At 41.8% G+C, this 17939-nt stretch overlaps 1 protein-coding gene across 1 annotated transcript; it reads right to left on the reverse strand.

The window, feature by feature from the left end:
- Window positions 1-441: 441 nt before the first annotated feature.
- DIPK2A (divergent protein kinase domain 2A) lies at window positions 442-17900 on the reverse strand. Its single transcript, XM_041475741.1, has 3 exons — window positions 16992-17900; window positions 4649-4952; window positions 442-2140 (listed from the first exon to the last, which is right to left on the reverse strand). Exons 1-3 carry the CDS (start codon window positions 17643-17645, stop codon window positions 1809-1811), a joined length of 1290 nt encoding a protein of 429 aa, XP_041331675.1. The 5' UTR covers window positions 17646-17900; the 3' UTR covers window positions 442-1808.
- Between the last annotated feature and the right edge of the window lie 39 nt (window positions 17901-17939).

Here is a 17939-nt window from a genome sequence, read left to right on the forward strand (position 1 = left end):
AATCATAGAATCTTTAAAGTTGGAAAAGACCTTTAAGATCATCAAGTCCAACCAGCAACCCAGCATCACCACCATGTTCACCATTAAACCATCTCCTCAAAATACCGCGACCAAAGAAATCAAAGAGCACTCTGCATCTCTGTGTGGCTCCACTCTGAGCTTTGAGAAAGGAGGGCAAGTCAGTGAGTTTGCCATTTTCCTCACCTGCAGAACAATTTCCATCAGGCTCTGATGCAGTACAGGAGGCAGAGCAGCTCTGCTCTTGGAAGTAGCACGTTACCTTGCTCAGAATTAAGTTGAGCTTGTACAAAATAGTGTTTTATACATGCATTTAAGAAATATTGGTCTCCTTCATTACTGTTACCAGAAGTAATATGCACACATTTCCCAAGAGCATCTTTGTATGAACAAGATTTCAGGAAAATTAAGCATAGTAGTTGTAAAAAAAAAAAAAAAAAAAAAGCAAAACCAAAAACTGAGGAGCAAGCTTTCAAGTGAGTTCCTGTAGCAGTAACTGAGGCTTTTATAAAAACTGTGATTTATGAGAACAACTCCATATTTACACAAACCTCAACAAGTCAATTTCAACTGTACTGGGAATAGTCAAACTTATTCCAAGAAAAGGTACCTAGAGTGAGTACAGCTTACTGGTAAACCAAAAGATGAATATTCAGAAAATTCCATTCAACACACTTAGGAAGGATGTAAAACAAACTGCTAACTTGCTTGACATTATTCAAATTAGGGTTTTCTCTAGCATAAGTACAGTTTCAGAAGTTCTTCAGAAAGTAACCAAGGACCATCAAAATCTGAATTTTGAAAATTATTAGTTTCACTACAGTATAGCATTCTTTGTTTACTGTATGTTCAAAAATCAGCAAACAAAACCATTTTCTTTGGCTTATACTAAAACTACACCAGATTAATGACTTTCTATCTTTACTCAATCTTCTATCCCCAATTCAAATTAACACAGATCTTTTTATTGTAGTGTCTTTCCAATTTTCAAACTATCTCTGTTAAAAATAAGAGTTTGCACATACCATGATTTCCTGTTAACCAGCCATGTGTATATACTGGCATGAAGGGTAAGTTTTGTACGATAGTTACATTAAATGATATTTTCAATGGCAGAACCACAGAAGACATTAAATGAATGTTAGTTCAAGTGAGATTTGAGCTTATGATGATCTTAAAAAAACAAACCACAATGTCTAAGCATAGTAAAATACAGTGTAAAACCCCCTAAAATCAGACAGTAAACTCAGGAATCCTGCACTCACAGTAGGAATGTTCTGCACAGCATTAGCACGAAAGCCTGTTCAGTTTGAAACAATGCAGACAGCTAGGTTTACCTGGATGTAAATGCCACTTCAAGGTGTTTAAACAAACACAAAAATGAGACAATGATGTCAGGAAAAAGGCCTTTAAAACAGGCCACCAGACTAACTTGACTCTCCAAGTAAGAACATCAGTTTCACTAAACTGTGACACTAATGCAGTTTTAGGTAAAGTACCCTTTGACACACAAGCTGTCAGTTAAACTATCACAGTCTTTTGTGACCTACTCCCTTTTAAACTGTTAGGGAGGACAGTCAATAGTAGCTCAAGTTTTAATTCAGTAAGTACCTTGTTTGTTTGCAAAGGAACATTAGAACACCATAAAATTCTATTTTTACAGTATTTAGAAAACTGATAAACTAGGGTTTTTTAGTCTCTCTTTTTAACAGACGAGTCCAAAACTTCTGTTTTCTACGTGTCTTTGCAATAGTGTTTTAGTCAGTGCTGCCAAAGAATTTCACTGTGGACTACCTCACGTTGTTACTGAGCTGTGCAAGGTATTCCCGCAGCTCCTTGGCGGCTTGGAACCGCCCGTATCTCTTCTTTGGGTTGGCACACTCATCCAGCAGGGCCTCCAGGCGCCCCTCTTTGGCAATCTCAGCTGGGGGGTCGTGCAGGAGCCCCCCCGAGGTGCCCCGCCACGTGGCGTGTCTGGACAAAAGGTTCTGACAAATGGCATAATAGTTGTGGTCCACAGTGACACGAGCACAAAGAATCTCCTTAGAGAAGGACAGACAGGCTTCTTTATCACAGTCATCAAACTTGCTCTCGTACCACACGTCCCAGTTCTCAGGTTTATCTGTGAAATGCAAGGAGACAGTAAAACAAGTGAGAGACAGGAGCAAAGAGCATATGTGTGTCTGAAAACAATCAGAAGCTCAAATGACAGCAAACTGGTAATATTTAAACTAAAACCAGTTTTGTTTAGATAAACTCAGAACTGTTGGAGCCTAAGACTGCATCTGACAGTCTGATATGTGCTTCTGCTGAAATGGTCCTGGTGAAACAAAAAATAAGGGAAAGAAAGAGGGCAAAATAGACAGCAAAGAGAGGGCAAGAAAAAAGCAGCACAGTAAACACATGAAATCTACATTCACACATACCCAGAGGAAAAAATGTAACATGAGTAAGTACAAGGGAACAATCCAGAGCCAAAGCTGAGAGAAAAACAAACAAGCAACATGATTTATTTTAGCAACATAGATTTGGGCTCTCCAGTTGCCCTAGAAACTACTGCTAGCAAGTGGTCTACCAAAGACTAAAACAACATTGCAAAGTAATTGCTATAAACTTTTGAAACTTTATCTTCTATCTTACTTTCAACAGAGCAGTAACCAGAAAGAATATAAAAAAGCAGATTATTACTTATAATCTTTGAAAAAGATTAAGTATTACTTATAATCTTTGAAAAAAGTAAAATTCAACAAGGCAAATGGCATTTATGTACATGTACAAACCCTTCTCCTTGTCACAGCTTTAACTTAAAACCTGATTTACGTAAAATACCTCATGCAGTAATAATACTTAAAAAGGTTACTAAGTGTGAGCTCTCCTGAGTTCTTACTACTTTTTGTTAGAAAACTTTCATCTTAAGTTTCCAGACTACTACCAGCTTTGAGAAGAGGTCCTTATCATGGAGTCCCAGAGTTCTGCAGATGCCTTTTAGTGTGAGGTACAAATAAAAATTAATCTGTGCTTGGCAGTCTCTGAGCTGACTATTGGTCTTCTCATTCACAGCACACTGAAAGTCAGTTTAGGAAAAGAGTACTGAAGGATGACAGCTAAAACTATAAAACATGATGTAAGATCTGCAGAATTAATAGCAAAATCAATGTGGAAAAAAAGGCCAGCAAAGAAGAATGGGAAAAAAGGGCTTCAGCAAACTCAAATATGACATCCCACACAGAGTACAATTAGGTATTACTGTACAGTACAAGTGGACAGAAGGTACATATTGAAGTATCTGAACAGGCATATTGATCACTCTGGACAGAGACTGTCCCATGGAACCTTCCCAAAGATCCATGAAATCAGTATTAAATGTCAACCACCATACAACTTGATGCAAAGACTGAGAATCTTCTAGTGTCCTCTTTTTGTTGCCTGTGTTCTTGACTGTTAGATCATTAATCACACCAAAAGCCTGGTTGGGACAACAGATGTGACACTTGCAGCATTCAGGTTCTGCAAGGAGCTACTTGCTCCTATTCCGCCTACATATCAACATTTCCAGAGCTCATCTGGACATCCTTCTGCACGAGCAATTCAGACAGGCTCCAAAAATGAAAGCCTACAGTAATATTATTTTAAGAGAGAGGGAAAGGAACAGAAGAGAAAGGAACAGAAGAAAAGGAAAGGTTCTACAGTAAATGTACTGGATATTCAATATATTAAAAGGTTTCCTTGGTAGGCTCACACAGTTTTAATCTAAGCTGCTTGAGAACATATAATAAATCTAATAAAAAAACCCAACCAAACAACCCCAAAATACACTTCCTTGTAAAAAAGTGTGTGGATAGAAAAACCCAGTCTAAAAGTTAATTCCACAACACAACATATGAAGCCTATTTGCAAAGCTTAAAATAATCCATTCACCCAAAGCAAACTGGAATCACTTGGCCTGTTGCCATGAACTTCTGCAGAGTCCAGAGTTTCATGTTCAGTGTCTCCAGCCCTTAGGCCTGCAAGTTTTCCTTATAAGCTCAAAAAGAATATAAACCTATGTGATGCCACTTTGTCAAACACCTCTCCTGCTGCCTCTGCTTTGAGCTTTCCAGCTGACAGAAAATTCATTTGGAAACAGCTCTAGAATTACCCATTCCTTTGGTTCCATTAGTACAGAAAACCAACAGGAAGCAAAGTCAGGCTATGGGACTGAGGCAAAGCAGGGACTAATGCTGTTTGTCACTCACAGAAAGCAGAATTCCAAGACTTCCATGGAAAAGACAAAAAAAACCTCTCTCTCAGCTAAGGTGGACAAGACAGCCAGGCTGCTTTTCTGTCTATCTGTCCATCCACCTGTCCAAACACAGCCAGTGCCAACACCCTCTTTTCCCACCCCCACCTCTTCCTTTATGCACATTTACAGTACTTAAAAGCATCCAGGTATGCTCAACAGCTCATGAAATTGACCAACTGGTCATGCTAATTAGTAGTCTAATTGCAGAAGAAAGCTAATTCATTTGTTAATTAGCAGTCTAGTTGTAAAGCAAACAAAATATGTATTTAGCAACCATGCATACTTTAAATATTGCAGAGAAAGAAGTGAGACACACACAGGGTGAGGAGACTGAAAGAAGACACTTACTCTGTCTGATCAACCTTTTGTCTGCTACCAGAACGTTTTCTGCATCTACAATGATAACTTTCCCATCTCTTGGTCCCACTGCAAAGTTGTCAAAGCTGACATCAAGGAGGTAGAGTGCAAATTCAAAGTCATTATTTGTCAGCTGCTCAGCTATTTCCATTAATTGCCAGGCCAGATCCACTCGTTTCTCCCATGGTGCATTGAAGTAACTCCACAGCTCTTCTCCCACGTAGTTGACAGCCACCATCCTTCCACATGCTCCCAAGTACTTTGCAAATGGCCAACCCTCATCAGATGGAAAACTCTGTATACAAAAAAAAATTAAATTTTTAATTAATACAAAACAGCTTAGATTTTAAAAGGCTTTTCAGTAAAGCTTAGAAGAGAAAGCTGCAAATAACCATCAACACAATTACCCATGTACATCTAAGTTTTGAAGGGAAAGGAAAAGCAACACAAAATGTATTTCTGTGACCAAGAGGCCTTGCTGGACTAACACAGGGAAGAAGCTGGATGACCTGAAACAACACATAGCCCATATCTAGCTTTCCATGTATACACACACTCACATACATTTACACACACAGTTTCACCAACCATCTTTTTCTCTTGGTGTTTTACTACACATCTGTTGGAGTCATGCAAGTATATTTCCCAACCCAGTATTTCTGCGTTTGAGTTTTTAATTAAAACCAATTCTTTTAACAACCTAAAGGAAAAAAAACTCTACAAAGTGGCACCTCCTTCTCTCCACCACCACCCCTTCCATTTTCCCAGCTGATGGGATTCCTTTGAGGTTTCTTAATTTTCTAGTATACCTTAACACTATCTCTTGATTAACTGCTACATATATACTGTATGTTTATTACACACAGCCACATAACATTTTTATCAACAGTAAAATCTCTCTCCAACAATACCTTTCTTGGAAGTTAACACAAGACGCTGAATAGAAATGACACACTACAAGAAATTACAAAAAGCCACAACACACCAGCATGGTTTTCCTAATTCATTTGTGCTGAATGCACCCTAGGACTTGAATGGGAACAGACAAGCGCTTAAAAGGTACTCTCCAAACTGCAGAGGAATGCTGGATAGGAATGCAAAGGAAGAAACCACAAAAGCACTGATTTAAGAAACCTCCAATTTACAGAAGTTAGCACTCTAAGAATATGATGTACACCACTCTTAACTATTAGGAGATACCACCAGGTGCCCATGCTCCTTCCTCATGCTCTGCCTTGCTATGGTGTCACCAGACACCACCCACGATCCATTCTGCAGTAATGACACAGCAAAGGTTTTACCACAGCTGGGGGGACCAGCATGGTGGGGTTCAGGATGAATGAAAGCCTTGTACCTTCTGGAATCCACAATGGCAGAAAACATTTACTGTCACCTGGGGAAAGAGACTGGAAGGAACACACCATGTAGAACAGGTCTGAACTACAAGACCATGCAGAGAAGAGGTGTCTAACATAACCAACCTTGGCTATGTAGGACACTCAAAGAAACTAAAATCATAACTAATATACATAATTGACAATGTTTGCTATTTCTATGGCAAAAGCCATGAAGCTGCTCTCTAAGGTGGCAAACCTTAGAAGACAATTTCTGGGTAAGTAACCATGTTTACCACTACAAAGAAGCAGTTTCTTCACTGGGCAAAAGGACATCAGAGCCATATTGGTAACAGAATAGGTTCAAAGTTTTTGACATGTCTGCACGTCTGAACTTCAACTCTATTTTTATCACATGTTCTACTCACATAAGCAAAACAGGTTGTGATAAATCCTGAGGAGAATATTAACTAATTTGACAGGTTTGAGAGCAGTATGGTATTTTCAAGCTGTGACACCACGCAAGCTAGCAGAACTAAATCTCTCTCAGTGACTAAATCTACCATGCAATAGGGAAGCCATTATCCAGCCTCCAGGCTTATTTACCTGCAGGATTCAGGGCAATTAATGAAGGTAGAAGCACAGCCAAATAGCCACCAGTTCAGGCCAAGTCAAGTGTCACATTCCACAGTTAAGAGAGTTTTGGGATTTTTTTTTTCACTTGTTTTGTGGTTATCAAAATAACCTTCCAACAACTGAAGTGTGTACTAATTCAGTCTTCCTTACTTATTCTGAGTAGACTATATAACAGAAACATGGCTGTGGCATCAGTAAATGTCACCAAAGAGGTATTTCATGTGCATTAATTGTGACTGTATTCAGTCCTGGACCAAAACAAAACAAGAAGCAAACAGCTCTTGTCCATCAAATGAAATTATTTGTTTAACCTACATCATACAAACTTCTCTTTATATTGGGGAAAAGTTGCCTGATTACATTTCCTGATAAACACAAGCTTAACTAATTTCACCAAATGTGCATGACATTTTCATATTGCTGTATTTTATCAGCATTCAATTCAATGATGCTTAAATATTTCAATTTAAATATTACTTTGGACCACCCCACTCCTTTTCTTTTCCACAGTTCTCCTCTTCTGTGTTCCAATCTTGCCCTGCTTATGACTTTGCCTGCCTTTTCAAACACAAATTCAACCACAAACAGTTGAACCTGGCAAGGAATGTGCTGCCATTGGAAGCAGAGGTGTCCCTCCCTCCCAACCCAGCAAGCACACTCATTTCAATCCCCTGCACATCATCAGGAAAGCAAGGCTCGTACTTGCCGGGCTGGAGCTCCCTGGGATCAGAGCCTGATCCATACCACATCACCACCTTGTGCTAGGATGCACTGCTGAGAGGAAAAGAGGAAAAGAGAAGGCCTCCCCAGCTGGGTGCAGAAGAGGGAAGGAGCTAAGAGGACGTTTCCTTTCCAGCAGCAGCAGGGATTTATGTAATGGATTAAACTGATTTTCAAAGTGCAGCGTTAGTCACTGATCTTCCAAACACATCTATTATGCTTCCTGCACTGTGTACACTGAATTTCATTGCAGACAAGAAATACTAGGAGCAGACTGGTTTATTCAGAAGTGCACACCTTCTTACCAGTAGAATATCTGCATGCCATGCTGTAACAGATATATTTATAACGCTGTGGCAATAAAAACATCTTTTGACAACAGGAGTGCAGGGAATCCTGCCAAGGTCTGCACATGTACAAACAACATCTCTGCTTTGGCTCCCTTCCAACTGGCATGTAACAGCCACATCTACACTTCATTACCCGAGTCAGTAGCGGAAGAAGGGGATAAAAATATGTACAAGTGCCTCATTCAGTAGTTTTTATATTCACTTGGTGAATTTGACAAGAATATTAATTGAAGTGCAGATCTCTTGTCTTCGCAAGCAGCAGTTTGTAACTTTTTGTACTATTCTATTTTGAAAGCTGTTTTCTAAGAGGAAACTGCAGCTAACTTGACAAGGATTTTTTGGTTCATATATTAAAATTTTGAAAGCCAGTAATAAATGAAAATAAATTTATATGATTAATGAACATGTATTCCATGAACAAGTTGCATTTAGAAACAAAAAGCTTCTCACAACACTGTCAAAAATCTGATTTCTGGGGAGTCATACATAACTTTATTTTATGGTTTATTTTAGTAGTACACATATTTAATTAGACAATTTTGTACTTGAATATGCTATTTTCAGACTTAAAAAACCTGCTTTTGACAATCAAGCTTAAAAACTAAGCTCTTGTTCAAAACCAGAAACAGCTGTTTGACAAAAGAATCTGATCCTGATGCACCCACTCACATTTTATCTGTGAACATACAAATGCCAGAGAAACCACAGACAATTAAACTCCTTGTGTTTTAAGATAAAGTAATGCATACGAAAATCTAAAAACAGGTAGCTTAGTAAGATTCCCCTCATTAACATTATCTTTCTGTATTCAGAGAAATATGTATATCTTCTAACAGAAAGATGGAAAAAAGTAAAGATGACAAAAACTTCTGCCACCTCCATTCCCAGTGACACACCCCCAAAACATATTTTGCTTGTTCTAATTAGTGTAGCTCCAAGACATCTCTCTAAGCAAGGCTCAGAAACCTAAACCAACCCTGTCAAAGGGACAATGGACGTGCTGTTCCTGAGAGAATAATACTGCATTTATACCTTTAAAAAATACACTGTAGTCTCAGAATAAATATTAAGAATTAACAGAGAGAATTTATCACTTCAGTGACAAAAAACACACTATCAGTGCATTTATCTCCCTCACTTCCATCTGTCTAAACCTGAGATTAGACACAAATGTGCCAAGTGCTTTTTGTTCAGAGCTGTGAATTAGATCAGGCAGTGAAGACTCACCAGCTTGCAGCTGATAAGGCCCATTGTATTCTGCAGTAACACAAATCCCCCTTGAATTAAACACTTAAAAGAATATTAGTTTATCATAATGAAGCATATAATTCATCCTCATAATCAAGATCAAAAAGCCAAACCAGTTTAAGTAACAACTGACATTTCTGTTGTTAAAAAACATGCTTTTCGTTTTCAAAACTATTCCTGAAGATGCTCTATTTGTCACCTCCAGTGCTTGCATAAAGTGAGGTCCAGACAAAACCTGCCCAAACAAAGAGCTGCATCTTTTATGTGAAGAAATTTTAAAAAAACACACACAAACAGAGCAGGGACTTGTCTCCAAGGGACCCTGAGGAACTTCATGGCAAAATGACCCCCTCCCTGACACCTTCACTGAATCATCCAGCTGAGCTGCAGGCACCAACAGGCAGGGCAAGGAGAGTTCAAATATCATGCTCTTTCTCAAAAGAACATGAGTTCTGTCTCAGAGCACTGCCGATTCCACAATGGAAGCAGAAGTAGCACTTGTGTTAATCACCAAGGCAAACGAGCAGAGCTCTGGAACCATGAAGAGCTGGAGAGCAGATTTTACCATGACGTTTTTGGATCAAAGGAGTTACAAAGCACAGGCTAAACACAGATGCCTCCTTTTGTCAGGAACTGATCTGCATTCTGGAAGATACGTATTCAGAAGGTTTTCTGAATGCTAGTGAGTACAATGGAAACCGTGTAATTCCAACTACATGCCACAGCATTTGACATTTACCTAGAACTCCCACTGGAGTTACACACATATAGCCTACACACAGCCTGAACAGTGCATTTCATTGAGTGCTCCAGATACTGGTGTTCCCATTGAAACCATGGGTTTTTTAAATTTATTTGACTTTTCTTCAAGCTTGACTATGTTTCAACCAGTTACTACATACAATTCATGCCAACAAGAGGTTCACACCAGGCTTGACACACTATAGGACAAAAATACACAGAACGCTAAATATTGGTTAAGATGAACACTTCAGCTGTAAGAGTTGTATTTCACAGCATCAGCACAGATATGCCTCTTTTCCAAATAAATTAATGAACAATTATTAAACTCGATAAAGCAAATTTAATATCATTATTGGTTGTCACCTGTTCAAATTGGTTTGCAGTTCATAGAAGTTTTTTTTCAGATTAAATTTGCAACAGATGCAAATAATCACTGTGTATTTACTTCTCATCAGTAATGAGTCTAGAATATTTCACTATAAAGGAGTCCTAGCAGAGATGGCTTTATTTTTAAAGTTACTTTGCAAAATTGGAGTCTAAAACAAAGCCTCAATTATTTAATTTGGAGAAGTAAAACACAATGCCCCCTATACATCTGACATACCAGAACAACACTGGTATTGCAAGGTTTCTAATGTGGGGAAACAAACTTTTTTCAGCTATTGAAAACTGCAAGGGTGAGAATTTCTCAAGAGAACTTCTACTTAAGTCTGTATAGTGACTTCCCAGCAGGCTTTAAATTCAGACAGCCATTCATCATAACATACACCCCACAATAACTTCAAGAATTTCTAGACTATTTTAAAATACCCCTTATAATTCACCCTACATGTTTTCTACTCTAGAGAACTTTCACTATGAAAGAAGGATGAAAATAGTTTTGATAACTTAGGGAACATAATTAAATATGAAAGTTAACATGACAAGTACAAGCCAGTTCTGATCTAATATGTACAGTCATATGTCACTGCAAAAAATGATTCTTCAGTTTTCAATACAACCACATTAGAGGAATATTCTTGCAACACGAGGCCACTCAATTTCAATTCAACAAAGAAACAATTTTTCATTCCTTTTAGAAAGGTTCACAATGGAAATTCAGTCTATTAAAATCCCAGTATCTGTATGAGCCAGGACTTAAATAATGCAAGTCAGCCAAGGACGTGTCAGGTAGTGCAGCTACCACCTCAAATTCACTGCTTGGTTTATGGCATCGGAATTATGGAACAGAAACACCAAATTCAGTAATGAAGACATTTTAAACGCCACCAAGTATTAAAACTGACTTGCCATTCTACATTCTACCAATGGATTTAGAAGAGAACTACAGAAAATAACTGATGATTAGAAGAGTGTGTATGGAAAAAAACAGAAAAGAGGAATTTGCCCATTTAGTTATGTATGGATCAGCAAAAAGATTCTGTGGGACATTTGGCTAAATTGCTACTTTGAGTGAATTCCGTGCAAGAAATTGCTTCAAATTGATCAGTTAAAGTTAATATATGTTTACCAGATGTCAACTATTGCTCTTGCCATAACAAAACCAAACAGAAAGCCCAACAATAACATGTAGAGAAACCAGAAGAATTTTGGGTTATGTGGCAACAGACTGTTCATGCAGAGTAATTATACCAGGAATAGAGATACAGCTGTTGGGTTTGTTTTGCTTTTTCCCCACAAGGAATAAGAATGATCACAATTTGTGAGAAAAATAAAGTCATTAAGCTTAAGCATTTAGAAAGCTAAAAACATATCTGAGGGAAGGGCAATGATTTACACAGTCTATTAAAAATGCAGAAACACTGCTATTTGGCACATAGAGATTGGCATTTCTCTTAGAGAGATAAAAGTCCTTGAGACTTGTAATTTACATACAAGACATAAATGTTCACCATCGTTCTTTGAAGAATGTTCATTTAAACAGGCTGTTAAAAGCTACAGCTTGAGACAAAGTTGCATTAATGCACTCTGGATTTAATTGATAGATACCTTCTATAGTTTGAAAAATTCTTCATTACATGCAAGCATTTTATTTTAATTGCACAGTGTATGTGCAAACTCCAAGTTTACTTTGTGTGCCAGTCTCATTTTTCCCACAGTACCTGGTGCGGGTCTGTGTTTTGGATCTGTGCAGGAAATGGCACTGGTAGCTCAGGGACGTTTCAGTCATTGCTGAGCAGTGATTACACAGAGCCAAGGCCTTTGCTGCTCTGCACCCCAGCAGCCGGGGGAATGGGGGTGCACGAGAAGCTGGGAGGGGACACAGCCAGGAGTTCTTTGAAGAATGTTCATTTAAACAGGCTGTTAAAAGCTACAGCTTGAGACAAAGTTGCATTAATGCACTCTGGATTTAATTGATAGATACCTTCTATAGTTTGAAAAATTCTTCATTACATGCAAGCATTTTATTTTAATTGCACAGTGTATGTGCAAACTCCAAGTTTACTTTGTGTGCCAGTCTCATTTTTCCCACAGTACCTGGTGCGGGTCTGTGTTTTGGATCTGTGCAGGAAATGGCACTGGTAGCTCAGGGACGTTTCAGTCATTGCTGAGCAGTGATTACACAGAGCCAAGGCCTTTGCTGCTCCACACCCCAGCAGCCACGGGAATGGGGGTGCACGAGAAGCTGGGAGGGGACACAGCCAGGACAGCTGATCCAAGGGACATTCCATTCCACATGGCATCATAATCAGCATGTGAGGCTGGGGGAAGGAGAAGAAAGGAGGGGGGACACACATCCACAGTGACAGCATTTGTCTTCCCAAGTCACTGTTCCTGCAATGGCTGAGCACCTGCCTGCCCATGGGGATTGCTGAATGAATCCCTTGCTGGGCTTTGCTCTCCTTACTAAATGGCTTTGGTCTCAACCCACAAGTTTTGTCACTTCTACTCTCCCAATTCTCTCCCCCACCCCAGTGTGAGGGGAGGGAGCTGCGTGGGGCTGAGTTCCCAGCTGGGGTTAAACCACAACACTGAAAACAAAGTAAAGGCAACTGACATTTCCATATGGCACCTGGCAATACTGTAAACCAACAGCACAGCCAACACAAAGGCAAGACTGAGGGTTGCAAGACCAGCTCTAGATGTACTTTTGCCAAAACAATTTCTAAATCCTGTATTTCAGTTCTGCCAGCACAGATGTAAACTGTCTTTTCAGGTAAGCGTAAGATCTTAGGAAAAATACAACCACCTTACTGAAAAACACCTTTCTTATCAAGAAACCATTTCTTATTTCAGCAGTCGAGTCACAGTGTACTTCCCCAAACTCTGAGAACAAGGATTTGGGGCTCTGTTGTTTTTTTGTGTTTAAGTAGAGAAGGTAACACCGCCACAGGCAGATGGTGTCAGACACGGCGTGGCTGCACAGCAGGGCTCACAGCACAGCTACAGTGGCACCCCGGCAGCGGCTCAGGAGCTGTCATCCAAACTGCCAGGACACTGCCACAGCACCTCCAAAGAGGAAAGCTGGAGGCTGACAGGGATTGGTGCAGGAGCTCTAACAAAAGTGAGTTATCACACCCTTCAGTTCTATTAACAGTAAGTTTATGTTCCAACTTGCAAGTGGAGATAAAAATTAACCAAGTTACTTGCTAAAGTTCAATAACATCCACTATTTAAAATATTGAAAATATTTCAAAAACTTTCTCCACTACATCTATTTCATGAGACAAACTAGAAGCTAGTGGTTTATAGAAAGTGACAGGACAAGGATAAATCTGCTTACATCCCGGATGGTCCTCTGAACAGTCACACTGCACTCAGTCTCTAATCCAAGTTATTTCTTCAATTTTTCTATTTCTTCCTAAGGCAACTTCAGCCGACCTATCTTTGCAAGTGTTTGATGCACACCATCATCATATTCAGTTAGAAATAGGATGCCATGCATAGATCCTATGCTCCAGGTGATTCCCATTTAAAATACTGTTTATCATTGAATGAGTTGAAACAGCCGCAAGTTTTGTTGTTGCTTTTGTCCAAATAAGCTGTTCATGCCTATATGAAATACTGGTTTGGATGTAGCATTTTGTTTACAAATCTGACCTTATTTTACTAGAAAGTATTCATCTTTATTGCAGAAAACAACTATTAGGAGGGGAGATGTAAAAACCCCAAACCTATCAGAAACTAAATCTTTAGCATACAAGTTCTTTGGCTCAAATGTGAATTCAGATGAAAATTGTGAGAGGATTTAATTAGTGAGCAGTTTAGCAAGATTCTACAGAAGAAAAATTAGTATTTTAATATCTAAAAAAATATGTAAAGTGTACTTGAATAATACTGCAGCTGTCATTCCATTTGCTTGACAAAATAAAATGGCAAAAGGGGCTGAATTCTTCCCTGAGTACACCTACACAATAAATAAGTGCAATCAAAGAAGGTTAACAAGAAAGTTACAAAAAACTACAAATAGCGAGTTAGGATTACAACATGTAATCAGTACTGAACTGTGCAGTGTTATACTTTTGATACAAATCCTTGAACAGTAATATGCTATGGGTTAAAGCCCCACCTGAAAAATTCCCATAGCAGAAGCTGTATATCCCTTGTGATGATGCAGCTCACGAGCAACACCACTTCAGGAATAATCCATACTCCTCACAGGCTACAAGCTAAAATCCCAGTCTCTGATGAAAAACCTCACAATCCACAAATTGCTGACTCTTGTAGACAACTACAGTGAATTTTCAATTACAAATGAAAGGCCAAGCTTTGAATTCCTACTCAATTGCCTACTTACATTTGTCTGTAACACAATTAAGCAACACAGAACTCACATGCACTGTACACCAAGAGTTTAGACATCATCTCCACTGTCATGAATAACAGTGCTCAGTCACTGCAATGTTCCATGAAAGGCTCGAGGCAAAAACAAGCAGTATTTTCCCTTGTGCCCTCTTGGCGACAGACAGTATGAGTTAAATGCATCAATTTATTGATTGCATTATTTTAAATTAAAATCTGATTCTTCATACAACATCACGCAGGTTTCTTGTCTTGGAAGCAGCTGATTTTTAAAACAAGCCTACAAGTTTCATTCCAACAGCACTACTTGCCCTCATCAATACTGCAGAAACTACACCATAACATGTCTTACAAATGTTATGTTCAAACACAAACAACCTTCTCAGTAGTCAATTACTAGTTCTAGAAAGTAACCACCTCTCAGAGTGTCTGGCACATTGCTGTTGCAAGAGCTGCAGAACACAGAATTACCCATTCCTTAAGTGTTTCTCAGATGGAGATTAAACCTGGAGTACTATGGAATGGGAAGAGATCATACAGATTCGTGTACTTTATGTATTCCATTCCTAATTGAGGGAAGGTCTTCAAACCTCGAGTACCCAATACCAAAGTTAACTAACACTCTTCTGGAGAAACCATGAGTGTTTAGCACACAAAGCTGGCCTGAACCTCCCCAGAAATATTGTCCAAGATATCCCAAAACATCAAAATTTACAAGACTCTATGAAACACTTTTGATCTGTTAAAAGGCAACAGACTTGCTTTACTTCTCTCTGAAGTGCTAAAGGCTGCCTCCCTTCCCAGAAATTTGACCTGCTCTGCTCTCAGCTGCACCCTTGCTAAGAAAAATGTTGAGCAGAGCGCCCAAGTCCACCCAAGATTTTCTTCAATAGATGTGCTTGACAGTCTCAGGACTCCTCTACAGATCATCAGGCAGCTGAGAGGGATCGAGGCTCCTAATCAACCCACTGCCCACCATTTATGATCCAGCCCATTATAGTAAACGCCACAAGTGTGCCATACCCTTTGCCTGAAGTTGTTCTATGGTCATCAAGGTCTACACTCAGTATGTTGGAACCACTGTTCAAAACCAAAAAAAGTAAGTTGTATGAAACACAGCCAAAACAAAACACTTCTCAAAGAATTTCTGAATATACCCAGCAGAGTGAAGCAGTTTTGATTTTATTACTTAAGCGGAGTTTCCTTAATCATTGTGCTCAGGAGGAACTTCACAGCAAAATGGGAGACTTACTGTACCCGCAAGTCTGCTGAGAAACAAACTGGAAACACACTCTGAAAACAAAACTAAAGAACTGTACATGGAGAGACTGAAGGGCAGAAGGCACACTACCGAAAAACATGTTTGTAATTAAGTTCATAAATTGATTTTCTAGAAATTAGTCAGTAGGCAAACTTTCTGGAGGGTAAAGCCTACAGCACTGCTTTTTGGGCATTTCTTGGACTCTCACTAGAGAAACAGCAGATGTTAATAGTAATCATGAGGTAATGTTTTCAAAACATATTTGCAAATATTATTTTAATCATACACTGGATAAAGGCAAGGACAGTTCAGTAGTTAGACAAAACAGTTCTGATTCCAAACCTACATGCTAAAGGCACACTCGGGAGTTCCCTTGATAATGTTAAAAACCAAATTGCAAAGCTCCCCACCTAAACAGACACAGAACAGAAACAACGGAGTGGTGCCACAGAATAGAAGTTTTCTAAGCATTTTTCACCTAAAAATTTACGTAACATATTAAAGCACAAATTCCAGGTGTGTGCACATAGCCCGTCCCCCTAATTAAAGACTACAGAACATGTAATGGCTGAAAAGAGAACACAGTTCATTTATCTGTCGGTCTGTTTTCAGGCTACAAATACCTATCTCTAATTTCTACCAGCACTAACTATATTTAGTTCACATTAAGAACATGACATAGCACATGAGTCAGTTTCTGACAAGGAAAGCACAACAGCATCGCAGCACAGTCTCTACGCACTCCCTCCTAAACTAAAGCCTAAGAAATGAATCACGGGCACCCACTGCTGCCCGGGAATGTGTGAATTGCGGAACACGCTGACACCGAACTGTGCCAAAGGCACAAGTCAGCAGAGAGCATCAGCCTCCGGCACTGACCCGCACGCTCCTGGGGGACGGCGGCTGCCGCTCGGTACCCGACGGCACAGCGGGATGGGGATGGAGTTAAAACCCTGAGGAGAACGGCAATCGGGAAAACATGCAGTCTTTGAGGGAGAAAGAAAGGAGGAGAGCTGATCACGCTGAGCTAAAGAAACGCCTCCTGCCCGGAGGCAGGGACCGGGGACCCTCTGCTCAGCCCGCCCTGACGGCATCTCTGCAGGAGAGTCAGGCACGGCACAGAGCCAGAGGCGGCCCCCGCGATCCGGCGGGGTTTGGGGCCAGCTGCCCGGGCGCCCTCAGCCCCACCCGCAGACGCGTCGAGGGCAGGAAGGGCCATTGCGGCGAGGGTCCCGCCGGGACGGGCAACGCCGGGAGCGCCGGCGGGGTCCCGCCCGGGCACCGCCGGCCGCGCTTACCTGCAGCACCAGCGGCTCGGGGTTGAAGGCGAGGGTGATGAGCAGCTGCATGCGCTCCGAGTCCTTCAGGTTGCGCAGCAGGAAGCTGCCCGAGTCCTTGGTCTCGGCGTAGCGGCGCACCAGGCGGTCGAGCAGGCGCTGTGAGGGGCAGTGCACCAGGTCGGACCAGCCCTCCACGGCGCCGGGGGTGAGCAGCCGCACGTCGCCGTTCAGGCTGGCGAACTCGGTGGCGGGCAGCGCCTGCAGCAGGTCGCAGCGGCCCCTGCCGGTGGCGCGGCGGCAGATCTTGGTGTCGATGTCGGCGAGCTCCTGCGCCGAGCCCAGGCGCTTCAGCACGACGCGGCGGGAGCCCTCGCGGGGCTCGCCGTACCGCGCGAAGTACACGTTCTTCACGTTGAAGAAGTCCAGCAGGCGCAGGCGGCCCCAGCTCTCCAGCCGCAGCTGCCCGTTGAGGAACTTGCGGCACCAGCTGGTGCCCCAGCAGGCCGGGCACTTATTGAGCTGCAGGAAGCGCCGCTCCGACAGCTCGTTGCGCTGCAGCGAGGCCAGCAGCGAGTGCGTGTTCAGCACCAGCGCCGCCGCCAGGCTGCCCAGCACCGCCAGCTTCACGTAGCGGTACAGCCGCCCCAACTTCAGCGACACCAGCCGCAGCATCGTCCCGGGCCGCGCCGGGCCCCCCGCCCTCCGCTGAGCTCGCTGCCCGCCCCGGCCGCGCCGCGGCTCCGGCTCCAATAAACTCCCCGCCTCGCCGCCCGCCCGATAAAAGGCGGCCAAGTTACTGAGGGGCCGGCGGGGAGGGGGAGGGCAGGGGAGGGGGGGCGGCGCCTGCAGCGCGCGGGCCCGGGCGGACCCGCCCCCGGGGAGGGGCTCGGGCTCCGCCGCCGCCGCCGCTCCCGCCGCCGCCGACCCCCCCCCGCCCCGGGGGGCTCCCCCCCCGCCCGCCGCTGG

This window comes from Pyrgilauda ruficollis, unplaced genomic scaffold (genome assembly GCF_017590135.1).
Source record: "Pyrgilauda ruficollis isolate IOZ18807 unplaced genomic scaffold, ASM1759013v1 scaffold36, whole genome shotgun sequence".
NCBI lineage: Eukaryota > Metazoa > Chordata > Aves > Passeriformes > Passeridae > Pyrgilauda > Pyrgilauda ruficollis.